General features: G+C 38.1%; 1 protein-coding gene across 2 annotated transcripts in view; it reads right to left on the reverse strand.

Annotated features, from left to right (window-relative positions):
* The window catches only part of egln1a (egl-9 family hypoxia-inducible factor 1a), a 31,777-nt gene extending 21,204 nt beyond the window's left edge, over positions 1–10,573 (reverse strand). Inside the window, exon 1 of one of the 2 annotated variants that reach the window (XM_028468986.1) lies at positions 9,642–10,573. In XM_028468986.1, the coding sequence (XP_028324787.1) occupies positions 9,642–10,304 (663 nt within the window). In that variant the 5' untranslated portion in view covers positions 10,305–10,573. The remainder of the gene's footprint in view (positions 1–9,641) is intronic. The other variant, XM_028468987.1, reaches the window with a different exon arrangement.
* Positions 10,574–14,231: the final 3,658 nt, after the last annotated feature.

The raw sequence follows: 14,231 nt of genomic DNA on the forward strand, positions 1-14,231 counted from the left end.
GTAAAACTTGATCAAAAGAAATGCTCTACACTCTCTCTTCATAAATTCAGCCTTAATCATTAGGAGGTTTATTGAAATTTAAAAAAAAAAACTGTTTCACACCACTATTCAGAATAGAACGCCCCTCCCCAAATAAGTGTCTCTTAAGTGCACATAGCTCTTAAAGTCATGTTTGTTATTAGCATCATAAATCCTGCCCGTCTTTAACTCTACAGCTGCTAATAGTAAAAAAAAAAAAAGACTTTTTTCTCAAGGATCCAATTGGACCACAGCCAAGTGTGGAGACAGTTACAGAATGGCAACTCAAGAGAGAACATCACATATACAAGTGGTGGATGTGAAACCACACTTTTGCTAACTCACCACTAACACAGTTAGACTCACCACTAACACAGTTAGTGGTGAGTCATAAAAAATGAGGCACAGTACAATGCTGTGGTGCATTATGAAGCAGCTATAGGCAGGTTGGCTCCTGTGACAACAGAAATAAAATCTTAGCTTTATCAGACTATTCATAATTAACTGTGTGACAGTCAGACAATGAGCCGGAACACTGCAGCATGCAAGGTTCTGTGTGCTGCAGGCTGAAGGAACGTGCAGCTCACACAGCCTATAGCATTATGTACAGCAGCCTACAGCTCTCAGAAGACCAGCACCATCACATGACTTCCTTCAGTCTACTTACTCCATCTAGCTTTAAGATTTAGGTCAACGGTCAACTTCCTCACGAAAGCACGTCTGGAGAGTCTGTGAGATGATGAAACGATAAAACGAGCCAACAACATCAAAAATGTATCAGAACACTAAAGAAAGGAAGCAAGAATGGATGTGGCTCCATGTTTGTCTGGTTTGGCTTTTGCTTCCAGGCATTTTATATGAAGTTAAGATATTTCTACACAGTCCTGTAGCCTACATAATAAAGTAAACGGTTTTGAATTTTTAGATACAAAAATCAAGTAAAACTCATACCCAAACGAAAGATTGGAAAAAAGTACCTCAAGGGGTAGACGATGCACTACAGGGGGTACTTCAGAGTGGAAAATAAACAAATTAAAGCATTAAAAAAATAGGGGGGTTTTATAACTATTTTATTTAAAAATGATAATCATAATATGATGGAAGTGATCTTTCTAGCTAATAAAAAAAACTGAAAATACAAGTGGTGTGGCTGGAGATGACCAGAAATGATCAAACTATAGAAATAAATCTATTCAGGAGCCACTAAATACTGTTTCATTCCACTTATTTACAAATTAAATTCTTTTAAAATGTGTGTTTTATCGCTTATTCATTCATCATAATGCGCTATAGTTGTTTTTTTATAGTATTCTAAGCAAAATGTAGTCGAACAAAGGGGGGACTTGGGACAAAAAGTTCAAGAACCACTGGTCTAGATGCATTTAATGTTGGGCTCTTATTTTATAAATTTTACATTATCGTGTCTTCTAACTTTTATACATTGCAAAGCCACCACAAGGTACAACCTGGTTTCTAGGGCACACAGCTGAAGCGCAACACTTTTTTTGTTGCAGCGCAGCACGTACTCAGAGCTGCTGCTGGACATAGAATCATTGTTTAGATATTAAATACATTATATTGATATTTAATCCTTATCACCTATATAAGTGCATTGCATATTTTTTAACGGTATCGAAACTGATACCATTGCTGGTCGACCAATCAAAATCTTGGTCGACCACAACGTCATTGACCAATTGGTCGACTAAACAACCAAAGTTGGCAGCCAACTGGTTTCTATTACAGCCTAGGTTTGGACCGCAGGCTGTATATTTCAGAGCTCTGCTTTGGACTAATGAAACAATAACCAAGATATGGGCGACCGTGGCTCAGGTGGTAGTTGGTCGTCTCCTGATCGAGAGGTTGGGGGTTTGATCCCAGTACCTGACTATGTGTCGAAGTGTCCTTGGGCAAGACACTGAACCCAAAGTTGCTCCCAGTGGTCGACTAGCGCCTTGCATGGCAGTCCTGTCCCACTAGTGTGTGAATGTGAAGAGTGATTGGGTGAATGAGCTGATATGTAAAGCGCTTTGAGACTGCTTCAATGTGTGTGATAAAGCGCTATATAAAATCAAGTCCATTTACCATTTAACCATATGACTACAATAACTCCAGCTTTTTCAGACCAATACCGATAAACTTTTCTTTACATTGATTGCAAACGCATTTCAATCTGTGCTCCAGTAAGATAATCATAGTGACAGAAGCTTAGTAGCGAGTTGGCAGTGTGGAGATGTGGGAAACATCTGAAAGTCGTACAGGGGGACATTGTCAAACACGGTCCCCTAAGGAGCATTCTAACTGTGAATCTAATCCTTGTATATGGATATAACATGATATAGAAATATAGAAGCCATAGTGATCATGTCAAACATACCCAAAGCTAATGCTGTAACCCAAGCGCCTCAGATTAAAGACCCCATTGTTTTACAAGGCAGGACATCCTAATGGGTCCAGACAGATAGAAGACCATTATGTATCTTTATGTTTCCTGATAATGTTATAAAGGCATCTGTAATCAGTGACCACTACTGCATCTGCACAGAACAAACGTGTTTCACTCCCACAATGTTAGAGAAAGAAAAAAGGGAAATGGGAACAATGGCATTTAATAACTATTTAGGCAAAATCGTTTTTCTCTCGTCTTTCCCGATATGAACTGGGCGTACATTGTGTTGTGTCGCTTTGAAGCCATTGATACTGGTGGCTCGAAATCTGTACCAATGGGGCAGATTTTTTTTTGCTTACCGTCCAAACGTGTGAAGAAGTTGAAAAATGGTTTAATATCTGGTAGACGACAGCTGTGTGGGTGAAAGGACAGGATGAAATGATGTCCTCTAAGAACCAGCAATGACCAGGCAGTCTAAAAATAACAGCCGGTGCTATCAGCATTAAAAAAAAAAAAAAAAAAAAAAAATCCAGTACCCAAGGCAAGTGAAGGCCATGGGAGTTAACGTCACACACTGTTATACCAAACCTAAAGAAACATAATAAAGATAAACTCCAACTATTCTGATGTGTTTAACTTTCAGTGTCAGTCATACTACTCAAGAAATACTTGAGTATACTTTAGGATGCATTCACTGTACTAAAGTTACACATTTCGCCAGCAGGGGGAAGTTATTTTTCACAGCTCGTTTAAGTGGATGATCACTGTGACCTTTACTAATCGGCACATACAGAGGATGATTTGCTTAGTCAGTGGACAGGGATTTAAGATCACTCCTGTTTGGAGAGGTTAGAGCATCTTCTAAGTATTTTACCAAAGAAAGAGAGGAGAGGGAGTGGTCAGTGTGTAGTGCAGCAGCTTAATGGTATATTTCAAAAGAATAGCAGAGTCAGGACTGTACCCACTAGAGGCGAAACACTCAATCGTCTCAAGAAACTTGGGAAAAATCAAAAATTGGAATTGGTCCGATCTGGTCTGAGGTGTCTTTGAAAAGGTCTGGTCCTCCAGAGTCCAAATATGTGCATCCCTCACGGGAAGAGCCGCTAGAGGAGAAACACTCAACCGCGGTGCAAAAAATTAGTTATTTTGTAAAAAACTGTGGCACCAGCGGCCGTCATATTGAATTTTTGAGCGACCAGCACCTTTTTTCAAAAATAATGACCCTTAGAGAGTATCTGTGCCAAATTTCATGCTTTTATACCAAAGTGAATGATTTTTTACTAATCTGCTGCACTATAATGGGTCAATTTCAATCTACGAGGTTAAAGACAAAAATGACTTAGATAGGTCCCTATGAAATCCACGTTAACGAAAATGTAGACGGAATCACGGAATCGACCAATGTAAACGGAATCCACTGTTGAACGAAATAGACAGAATCGGGATGAAACGCAGTCACTGTGAAGCCCACAACGGTTTTTTTTTTTTTTTTTTTTTAAATGGGAAAATGTTTCCAGGGACTGCTCATTAGGTGCACTCCTCGCTCCCCTCCCATCCTGGCGGCTTCAAACACCATCTAAACCACCAGAAACAGTCTAAACTGCCAAAAAACTAAACAACTCATCACTCACTCCTAAAACGTAGCCACCAGTTACCGCTTAACTTTATTGTGCCTGTGAAAACATGATTAGCTTTCATCAGCTTCACCTGCTCAAAGTGTTTGAGCAACATCTCATTAGTGCTACAGAAGATCTGTGTCTGTTGTTGTGGACGAGACCATCAATGCCAGGGATTGTAGAGTCTTAACCATGGTAGGTTAATGATAACTTGATAGCTTCTAATACTGTAAAATACGCTGGCCCCTAGTGGTGAAATAACTGATACATCCTTGCGTCAATTTGTTTTTGTTTAATCATTACGGTCTGGAATGATCATTAGGATAATTAACGGACGAATTAGAAGTTATCATTAACCTACGATGTTTAAGACTACAATCCTAGCATCAATAGTCTCATCCACAACAACAGAACAACTTGATGAAATGTTTAAACACTTTGAGCAGGTAAAGGTAATTAAAGCTGCTGCTGTTTTAATGGAGCACAGCAGTGCTATAAGAGAAACAGACGGGGCTTTATGAACACGTTAAAGTTAAGCGGGCACTGGTTGGCTCTGATTTAGGAGTCAGTGATGATTTGCGTAGTTTAGACGGTTTTATAGATGGCTTAGATGGTGTTTGAAGTGGCCAGGATGAGAATGGGGGGAACATTTCTGCATAAAAAAAGTAATTTGCATCACAGTGACGGTGTTTCAACGTGGTTCTGTCCATTTTCACGGTCAACAGTAGATTTCTTTTTCATTGGTTGATTCCGTGATTCTGTTGACGTGGATTTTATAGGGCCCTAGTGTAGTTGTTAGTGCACTCTGAGATTTGCTGCAGCGCATACAAGTGTGTGTCCTGTAACCATCTCTGATTGGCAATTCTGAATGGCGAACATACAGTATATATCACTCAAATGATGGAGACGCAGTATCGCAGCAGTAAAAACCTCAGTATCGATGCGATTCGGATTAATCGTTCAGAATTACCGGGGACCACTCATTAGGTGCACCGCCCGCCACCCTCCCGTCCTGCCACTCCAAACACCGTCCAAACAGCCAAAAAAAAAAAAACTATGCAACTCATCAACAACTGCTAAATATTGAGCCCACCAATGCCCGCTTAACTTTAATGCGGTGAAACTTTGCACGTTTCTCGTCGAGCGCTGTGGTGCTCCCTGAAAAAGTGAGCAGCTTTTACCAGCTTCACCTGCTCAGAGTGTCACATCAGTGCTAAAAAGATTTGTGGATAAAGTCGTGTGTTGTTGTGCACGAGACCATCAATGCCAGAGATTGTAGAGTCTTAAACGTTATAGGCTAATGATGGCTTCTAATACTGTAAAATATTCTTGCCCCTAGTGGTGAAAGAAATGATGCATCCTTGCTTTTGGTTTTTGTCTAATCATTTTGGTCTGGAATGATGTCATCAGGATAATTTAAATGAGGTTAATTTAAATTAAGTTAATCAAAACTTAAACCTGCTCAGATTCAGTAAACCATTGAGGGGAAATTGGGTGACATTAATGCTGCTCTCATATCTTTATATGACATATAAATAATTAAAAAGGAGCGGTCAGAATATTCCATGTCAGTACAACTTATTTCTACCTTTTAATTGTATTAAATTACTTTTTTTGATATACATTTTAGTTTCATTGTTTGTTTTTTTTTATTGTTATTTATGTTGTTTCCACACATGAGAAAAAAACAAATTCTCTAAAAAAAAATTTTTAATGAAAATTTCTTTTAAAAAAAATTAATTAAAAAAATTTGGTACAAAATAAAACAGATTATATAGGGCCCTAGTTAGCTGCATTTTAACAACCAATTGTCCAAACTCTTTGTGGAATTACTGATATACGAACATTAAGAGGAGACAAAATCGATGGATGCATTTGAATCGATCCGAGAATCATGCAACATAATATTGCGCTATATCCCCTACTATCACGCATTTCCACAATATTTTTCCTCGTGAAGCGAGTGCTTCAATGTAGGGCTGGGCGATATATCGAATATACTCGATATATCGCAGCTTGTAGTCTGTGCGGTGTTGAAAATGACCATACCGTTAAACTCGCGGACTTTTTTTTTTTTTTTTTTTGAAATGTCATCTTAATGACAACATGCACAAAAGGGCACTATTTGTTTTAAAATATTGTAGTGGCATTATGTACAAAAAGTGCACTTTAATTTTGTGTTTTGAAATGCCATGTGAGTTGCATCCTGCACTAATGTCTTGTTTTGAAATGTCTCTGTGACAATTTTGCACAGAACGTGCACTTTCTGTTGACAATTTTATGTTTGAGCCACTCACTGTTTAATAAATACAGTTATGTCAACTTTGACTTAGTTGTGATATCCCCTTTTTTGCATGAAAGTTTAAAATTGGCATATATTAATGCAGTATGATCAAGAATGTTTTAATGTAGACATATAGAATCATCATACTGGTGTGATTTTGTGCATCAAAGTGTTAATTCAAGGGTAATGCAAAATGTCGAGATATATATCGTGTATCGTGACATGGCCTAAAAATATCGCGGTATTTATAAAAGGCCATATCGCCCAGCACTACTTGAATGTCTAAAGGTGCGTTCACACTGAACGCGACTTCAGCGACTCTCGTGTCATGCTGTATGATATAAAAATGTCTATCGTACGATATAACGCTCTATCGTTTATATCGCAAATTGAATGCGTGTGGCCTTGGTCCCACATTGGAGAGTTTTCTGATGTTTTAGACATGAAAGCATGCATCACTCGCTGTTGTGAGGACAGTAAGAGGGTCAGAGATGCTCACACATGCAACCAAGCAGCATCTTAGCTGATCAGAGCAGACACACTCCGTCCACACTGCAGATGAATTGGGTCTGTTCTTTCCACCTGCTGGTGTATAAATCTGTGAATGGGTTTGGTCCAAAATACATCAGTGACATGTTAGTCAGGTATGAACCCAGCAGGGCTCTCAGATCTATGGACACAGGTCAGATAGTGGAGCCCAGAGCTCACAGTAAACATGGTGATGCTGCTTTTAGTTGTTATGCTGCAAAGAAGTGGAACAAACTGCCAGCAGAGCTGAAGTCAGCATCCAATGTGAACATTTTTAAATCAAAAGCACTTTTTTTCTCTACTGCATATGATTGAGAGAGAGATTTTTAGTCATGTTGTTGATGTCATGATGATTTTACTGATGATTTTAAATGTTCTTATTGATTTTAAACAATTGAATGTTTTATCATGTAAATCACATTGAGTTGCCTTGAGTATGAAATGCGCTATACAAATAAATTTGCCTTGCCTTAGATCGTTTTTAATAAGTTATTTATTCTGTCTAATATCACTCTTTCTGACTCATGGCGGACTGCGCTGACCGAAAGCGGATCGCTCGCAATTTGTGCACACACCGACTCCGCGGACAGTGGTGATGGACACACAAGGGCGTGCGTGTGTGCGCCTTATCCCCGCTGTGCCCCTGTGAATACGGACTATAACAGCAGGTTTTTCGATGCCACAGTCAGTAAATATGTATTTGCTCCTAATGGCAATGGAGGCTTCACGTAGTTCCAGTGTGCTCTGCCTCCAAATACAACTCTTGTAGTCGCTTAACAGCAGTCATCGAGTATGACATGGGACTCCAGTTTAATTCAACAGCTGCAACGTTTATTTTGCCAATCACTAAAAACAGCATACAGCTTATAATCGATCTGCTCCATTCACACGCTCCCTCACTCCGCACACTGGTCGAGTGACAAGGGCATTCATTCGCAGTTAAAGGGCCACGCACGCACCCACACACACTGACGAGAAATATGTTCATGTCCTGCATAGAAATTCTTCAACTCTTCCACTCCCTCACAGTCACAACGCTGCGTTTAGGTCCCGAAAAATGATACCGTTTGATTTTGCGTGAATTTTTAATCAGGTTGGTACCTAAAAAAAAAACAACCTGAACTCATATGGTAAATGGTAAATGGACTTGATTTATTTAGCGCTTTATCACCACACTGAAGCAGTCTCAAAGCGCTTTACATATCAGCTCATTCACCCAATCACTCTCACATTCACACACCAGTGGGACAGGACTGCCATGCAAGGCGCTAGTCGACCACTGGGAGCAACTTAGGGTTCAGTGTCTTGCCCAAGGACACTTCAACACATAGTCAGGTACTGGGATCGAACCACCAACCTCTCGATCACGACCCACTACCACCTGAGCCACGGTCGCCCCATATGATCAGTGATCGCTTTTTTAAACTCACTGATCTATGATTGGCCTAAAAATCCTGATTGTGTAAAGCCTACTGTACAGATGACCATGCAAGAGTGCCATAAACACCAACTTCCGCCTCCAGCCTTTCGCAACAAAAGGTTGTCAATGTTAATTACATTTTAAGTCAAGTGTCTCAAACTCATTTTAGTTCAAGGGCCAAATACAGACAAGTTCGATCTCATGTGGGCCGCAGAGGTGGGGAATCAAACAATTTCAACATAAGTGTTACTTTGGATTTCCATGTATAATTGATATTAAAGCTGTTCACAAATGGTTTTTATCCTATCTCACAGACAGGACTTTTATAGTATGTTTAGATATTTTCTCCTCTAAGGTCCATAAAACAACAAGTGGTGTGCCTCAGGGATAAATTTTAGGCCCCGTTTTATTTTTTCTATATATGGCGGGAACACATTACACCCATTTTAAAATTGCTGCATTGGCTCCCCATGTGTTTCAGGATAGATTATTTTACTGGTCTTTAAATGTCTAAATGGTCTTAGGCCTTCTCATCTTTCAGAACTACTTTTACCATTTGAGGCTCCTTGAACCCTGAGGTCCTCCGGCGCTGGTTTTTTGATAATCCTACAGTCAGGACAAGCACACCCAGTGAGGCGTTGTTCCAGTTTTACGGCCTCCGTCTGTGGAACAGTCTGCCGGAGAACCTCAGGGCTGCGGAGAACGTTCATATTTTTAAGAACAGTCTTGAGCCTGTTCTTTCTGTTCATTTAATTGTTTATTCATTTTAGGACTTTTTTTTTAAAAATGATTTTATAGTTTTAGGACTGTTTTCTTTTATGTTGTTTTCACAGTTTTAGGATTATCTTTTATAATGTTTTATGGTTTTAGAATAATATTTTATCCTTTGTAAAAGCACTTTAAGCTGCATTTTATTGTATGAAAAGTGCTTTTTTATAAATAAAGATTGATTTGATGTATGTAGTATATAAGGCACCAACAAGATCCAAGCAATAGGTGAAAGGTAGCGACGATATTATAATTTGGGGTAATTTTGTCAAATTCAAGGATTGGGCTGGATTTTCCCATGAAAAGTTTCTATTTTTCAATAGCGTGTTTCCATGAAAATTTGTCAGATATTTTGCATCCCTTTGCAATGCTACTGAGATACCCACAACTACATTATATACACAATGATTCATGTTTTCTCAGAAATTCTGACTCCACCCTGCGGGCCAGATTGGACGTTTAAATGGGTCGGATTTGGGCCCCGTGCCTCGAGTTTGACACTTGTGGCAATCATGGATAAGTATTATAATGGATATTTATAAAAAAAAAAAAAAAACTTTTGCATACATTTTTTTGTTTTGTTATTGACTAAAAGTGTTTGTGTTTTGCTACACTTACTTTAGTCCTTCCATTGATCGTGTAGTTTCCCAGTTTGCCATTACAGTGTCTGATCAGGTCGTCCATGCGACTCATGAGGAACAGGATCTTCTCACAGCCGGACTCTCTGCCTTCTATCCACGTGATTTTGTCCCCACGGATGTCTTTGGTGGAGTCACTTTTTTTACTCACTAACTGGCCATCTGTGAACTTTCCAGATTTGTGCAGAGCTTTGACATTCTCCAGTATGCCCAGTCCGGTCTCTGTTCCGAGGAAGTTGTCCACCACACAGATGCCATGCTTGTCCATGCACGGAACTATGTATTCCATGGCTAGTTTCTGGAGGGAAGAGCTGCTTTGTCCGTTGTGTGTGGTGGTGGGGTTGCTGGAGCCGTTTTCTCCCGCTACTACCTCACCGAGCTCGGAGCTCTCCGCCGGGCCGGACGTGCTCACAGCCGGCTCGGAGCCTCTCCTTTCCCGGGGTTTCTCCGGAGCCGGGTCCTCCCGGATCGGCGGCGGCTCTTTACAGCTGAGCTTGTGTTTCTTCCAGTGTTGCTTCTGGTGATCTTTGCTGCAGTAGAAGGAACTGCGGCACCTCCCGCACTTCAGGAGGTTCTCCATTTTCCCGCAGAGTTCGCAGTACTGCCGCTCCTGCTCCAGGTCGCTCTGCTGCTGCTTCTCCATGTCTCCAAGTCCGTTCCTGCTAAAAGCTCCGCTGCCTGCGCCACGCTACACAGAGCCGGACCCCGAAGTAGGACTCAAACCCTTGCCATTGTAGAGCGTTCATTCCTTCTTTGTTTGGTGTATCAGTTAAATATCACGATAATGGGAACCCGGGACCCAGCGTTCCGGGGTGGGTCGAGGTCGTCGGGAGGCATGTCTGCTGGTAGGATGACTGTGTGCATGGCACCGCTTGTGTTCGGCTCAGCCTGGCTCTGACGTCTTTATATAAACCCCACCCCCCATTCTGCGCTGCCTTCACAATCTGCCGGACACATGGCGATCCCCGCCCGAGACACGTGGTGCACGTACTTACTCATGACTGTAGTGATGAAGTCCGCTGGTCAATAAAAACACGTGCTTTTTGACTAGTCATGGCTGCCAATTATCAAATACAATGATTGTTTCCTCAACCTCAAGAGCTGTACAATAATAGAATAGAATCTTTTTATTGTTATTGATCATGCCCCTCCCAACAACATTCAAGTCAGACAATCATCATTAAAACAACATAAGTTACTGTAAAAAAGTAAATCAGTGTAAAAGTGCACGTATGAAAGATTAGAAAATAAACCATTTTAAAAAGAGACAGTATTTCATTTGATAATGCAATACAATGATTCATCTATATATTTCACAACAGTGTTTTTCAACCTTGGAGTCGGGACCAGATGTGGGGTCGCCAAGAATTAAAATTGGGTCGCCTGAAATGTCTAGTAAATGATAAAAAAAAAAAAAAAACAAAAAAAAAAAAAAAACAATATACTATTATTATTCTTATTCAAATACACAATAAATCCGAATCAGAAAGGTTTTATTTGCACAGCACAAGGAATTTGACTTGATTGTTGGTGCAAAGAACAAAAGACAAACCAGAGACAATGATAATAATAATAATGATAAATATCAAGGATAAAAGATAAATAAAGGATAGATAGAGGATAAAGGATAAATATATTCATATATACAAGTTCACCAGGTAATGTGGCAGAGGGAAATAAACTGTTTTTGTGTCTGTCTATTAGAGGAGAGAGATTGAAACAAATACCAAATAACTCTATCCTATACTTAAATATTCTCAAATATGAATCTATTTCAAATGACATGCAGTATAAAAATATTTGAGGTGGCACACTTGTCGCTTTGTGCACTAACCCTGGCTCCTCTGTGTTTGTAGCACACTTTAATAAACATGATCTAAAACTAATTCTAGAGAAGAAAAAAAAAAGTCTCTGAGACATGTCGCCAGACATTTTTGATATCAAAATGGGGTCAAAATGTTGTGTGTTTTAAGTGCTCTTTTTATGCACTGCAGGTTTGCACTGGGGGTTGGGGGGGGATTGCAATTTCATCTGTGCTGTATGTTTAACATGGGGCATATTTGACAATAAAGAACCTTGAATCCTTGAATCCTTGAAAAAAGGTTGGGAACCACTGCCCTACAACAATTCCAACAAATGTTATTTATTTTATTTTAATTTTTAGATATCGTATTTGTAATTATAGCATTTTTTTTTCCAGCAGGGATGTTGATAGAAATCTTAAAGCTGTTTTTCCTTTGAGGTTTTCACAGTTTTAATCAATCTCTAGAAGCAGTAAACAACATCAGTGACTTGGGATGAAAAGTCTGTCCCATTGGTTCCCATCAAGAAGAATGAGCTCTTTAAGAACGTAAGGGAGAACAAAAGAATGTGTGAACAAAATATCTCAAAGAGTTTTGACCAAATTTAAGTAGAACCAAGTTTTTTAAGATGTTGTCATTGTTGACCTCCTGTAAAGGCTACATATATTTATTTTCTTCCTTTGTGTCATTGGTACAAGGCTGTATTTATTTTGTAAATTACATTGTAAATTAGTTTTTCTTAATTAATTATGGGGTGCTGATTGTGAAGTTGCACTTGTTCAAATAAACAGCAACTTTTTGAAACATTTAGCAACAAACCACATTTAAAAAACGTATATTATTTTTTTAATGTTACGTTTGACCAGATTTGCTGCAATGTTCGTAAAATTTGTGATATTCACTTTTCTTGTAAAAATATAATGTCAATGTTAAATCTAAATATTAAATGCTAAATGTAAATGTGAAATTTTAAATGTAAATCTAAATGTTAAATGTAAATATTAAATCTAAATCTAAATCTAAATCTAAACGTGAAATGTTAAATCTAAATGTCACAGGTGAAACTAAATATTTAGCTAATATGCAAATTCACAGGAAGTACCAAAATAAAATTTCATTGACGCGAACAAGCGCTATCCGTGGTCTATTCAGATGGAGTGATTGTGTTCCACATTTAGATTTAACATTTAATATTTAGCATTTACACATAACATTTAGATTTAACACTTAGATTTAGGTTTAATATTTAACATTTAAATTTAGGTTTAATATTTAACATTTAAATTTAGATTTAACATTTAAATTTAGATTTAACATTTAAATTTAGATTTAACATTTAAATTTAGATTTAACATTTAAATTTAGATTTACTGTAACATTTAAATTTAGATTTAGATTTAACATTGACATTATGTTTTTACAAGAAAAGAATTTATTACAAATGTCTCAAAGATGGCTGTAAATATGGTCAAAATAACATTAAAAAAAAAAAAATCACACACGTTTTTTAAACGTGCTTTGTTGCTAAATGTTATGAAAAGTTGCTGTTTATTTTTAGCATGTGCAACCCTACAATTGGCGCCCCATCACTACTCTGTGGTAGTGATGGAAAATCTGAGGTAATGGAAAGAGCATTTTTGACGGTGTGACCTCATTATTTCGAAACGGAATCAACGGATAATCCATCTGACTTTTGAAGCTCGAAAGTACGAGCTTTCAAGCAGCACTTGAATGCATTTTCCGGTAACGTCGAGATGTCGTGTCGTCATTCCAGCTTCGCATATGTGAGATTCCTTTCACACAACAAAGAAACTATTAGCATATTAACATGATTCATCCATTTAAGAATGAATGCATTTCAGATCACATTATATACATGTTATCACTAAAACTGAGGTGAATTTACACGTTTTGTTAGGAAAAAAAAAGAAAAAAATTGCATGAAAACATCAAATTAAACCTGATTGGCTAATCTTTGAAATGTGATAGGCCTACTCAATAAAAGCATAATTTGCATGATTTTAGTGGGTCCTAATGTTTTTTTTTTTGCTAATGGTGTAAAAAATGTTGGATACCATCATCATCCATCCATCCATCCAATCATCCAACCATCCATGTAAAACTCTGGGTCTGGTATACACATACATAACAGAACACACAGAAAAAAAAAAATGTAATATAAATATAAAACATTGTTATGCACATATAGAAATATACTATTGTTATTATAATCAAAGTAGGTTTTCTGTGAATGTGATAAAGGGGGTACACAAGATGAATTTCGGTTTATTCATTCGCAGATTTAACCTTTTTGATTGCATTGAGAGGGTAAAAAGATAATCTAACAACCATAATGTTTCTGGCAAACCAATTCGTTAACCTGCAAGAATGAAAAGAAGAATTCTAAAAATTGTCATTTTAATCATTCAGCACTTTCTAACACACACATATTACACATGGAAGATTATTAATCTGTAATCATTTAAAGCTGATAAAACATTTGGATCTATAAAAACGTTAATCATAGGTATTTTCTTGAATAATGTAATTATCTTTTTTTAAAGCAGCATGCTGTTATAAAACCAAATGGCATACCCATTGGTTTGGGTGTAACTGCTAGTTTCTTTGTGCATATGTGAGTGCGTTGGAAAGTACTCCTGCCTCTACTTTTGTTTCTATTGTATCGAATTTAGGCTATTCATATAATTCTTCTATTTCGAACTGGGCGTTGTTGTTATTATTATAATGAGAGAAACTACTTTGTGGTG

This window comes from Gouania willdenowi, chromosome 15 (genome assembly GCF_900634775.1).
Source record: "Gouania willdenowi chromosome 15, fGouWil2.1, whole genome shotgun sequence".
Classification (NCBI taxonomy): domain Eukaryota; kingdom Metazoa; phylum Chordata; class Actinopteri; order Blenniiformes; family Gobiesocidae; genus Gouania; species Gouania willdenowi.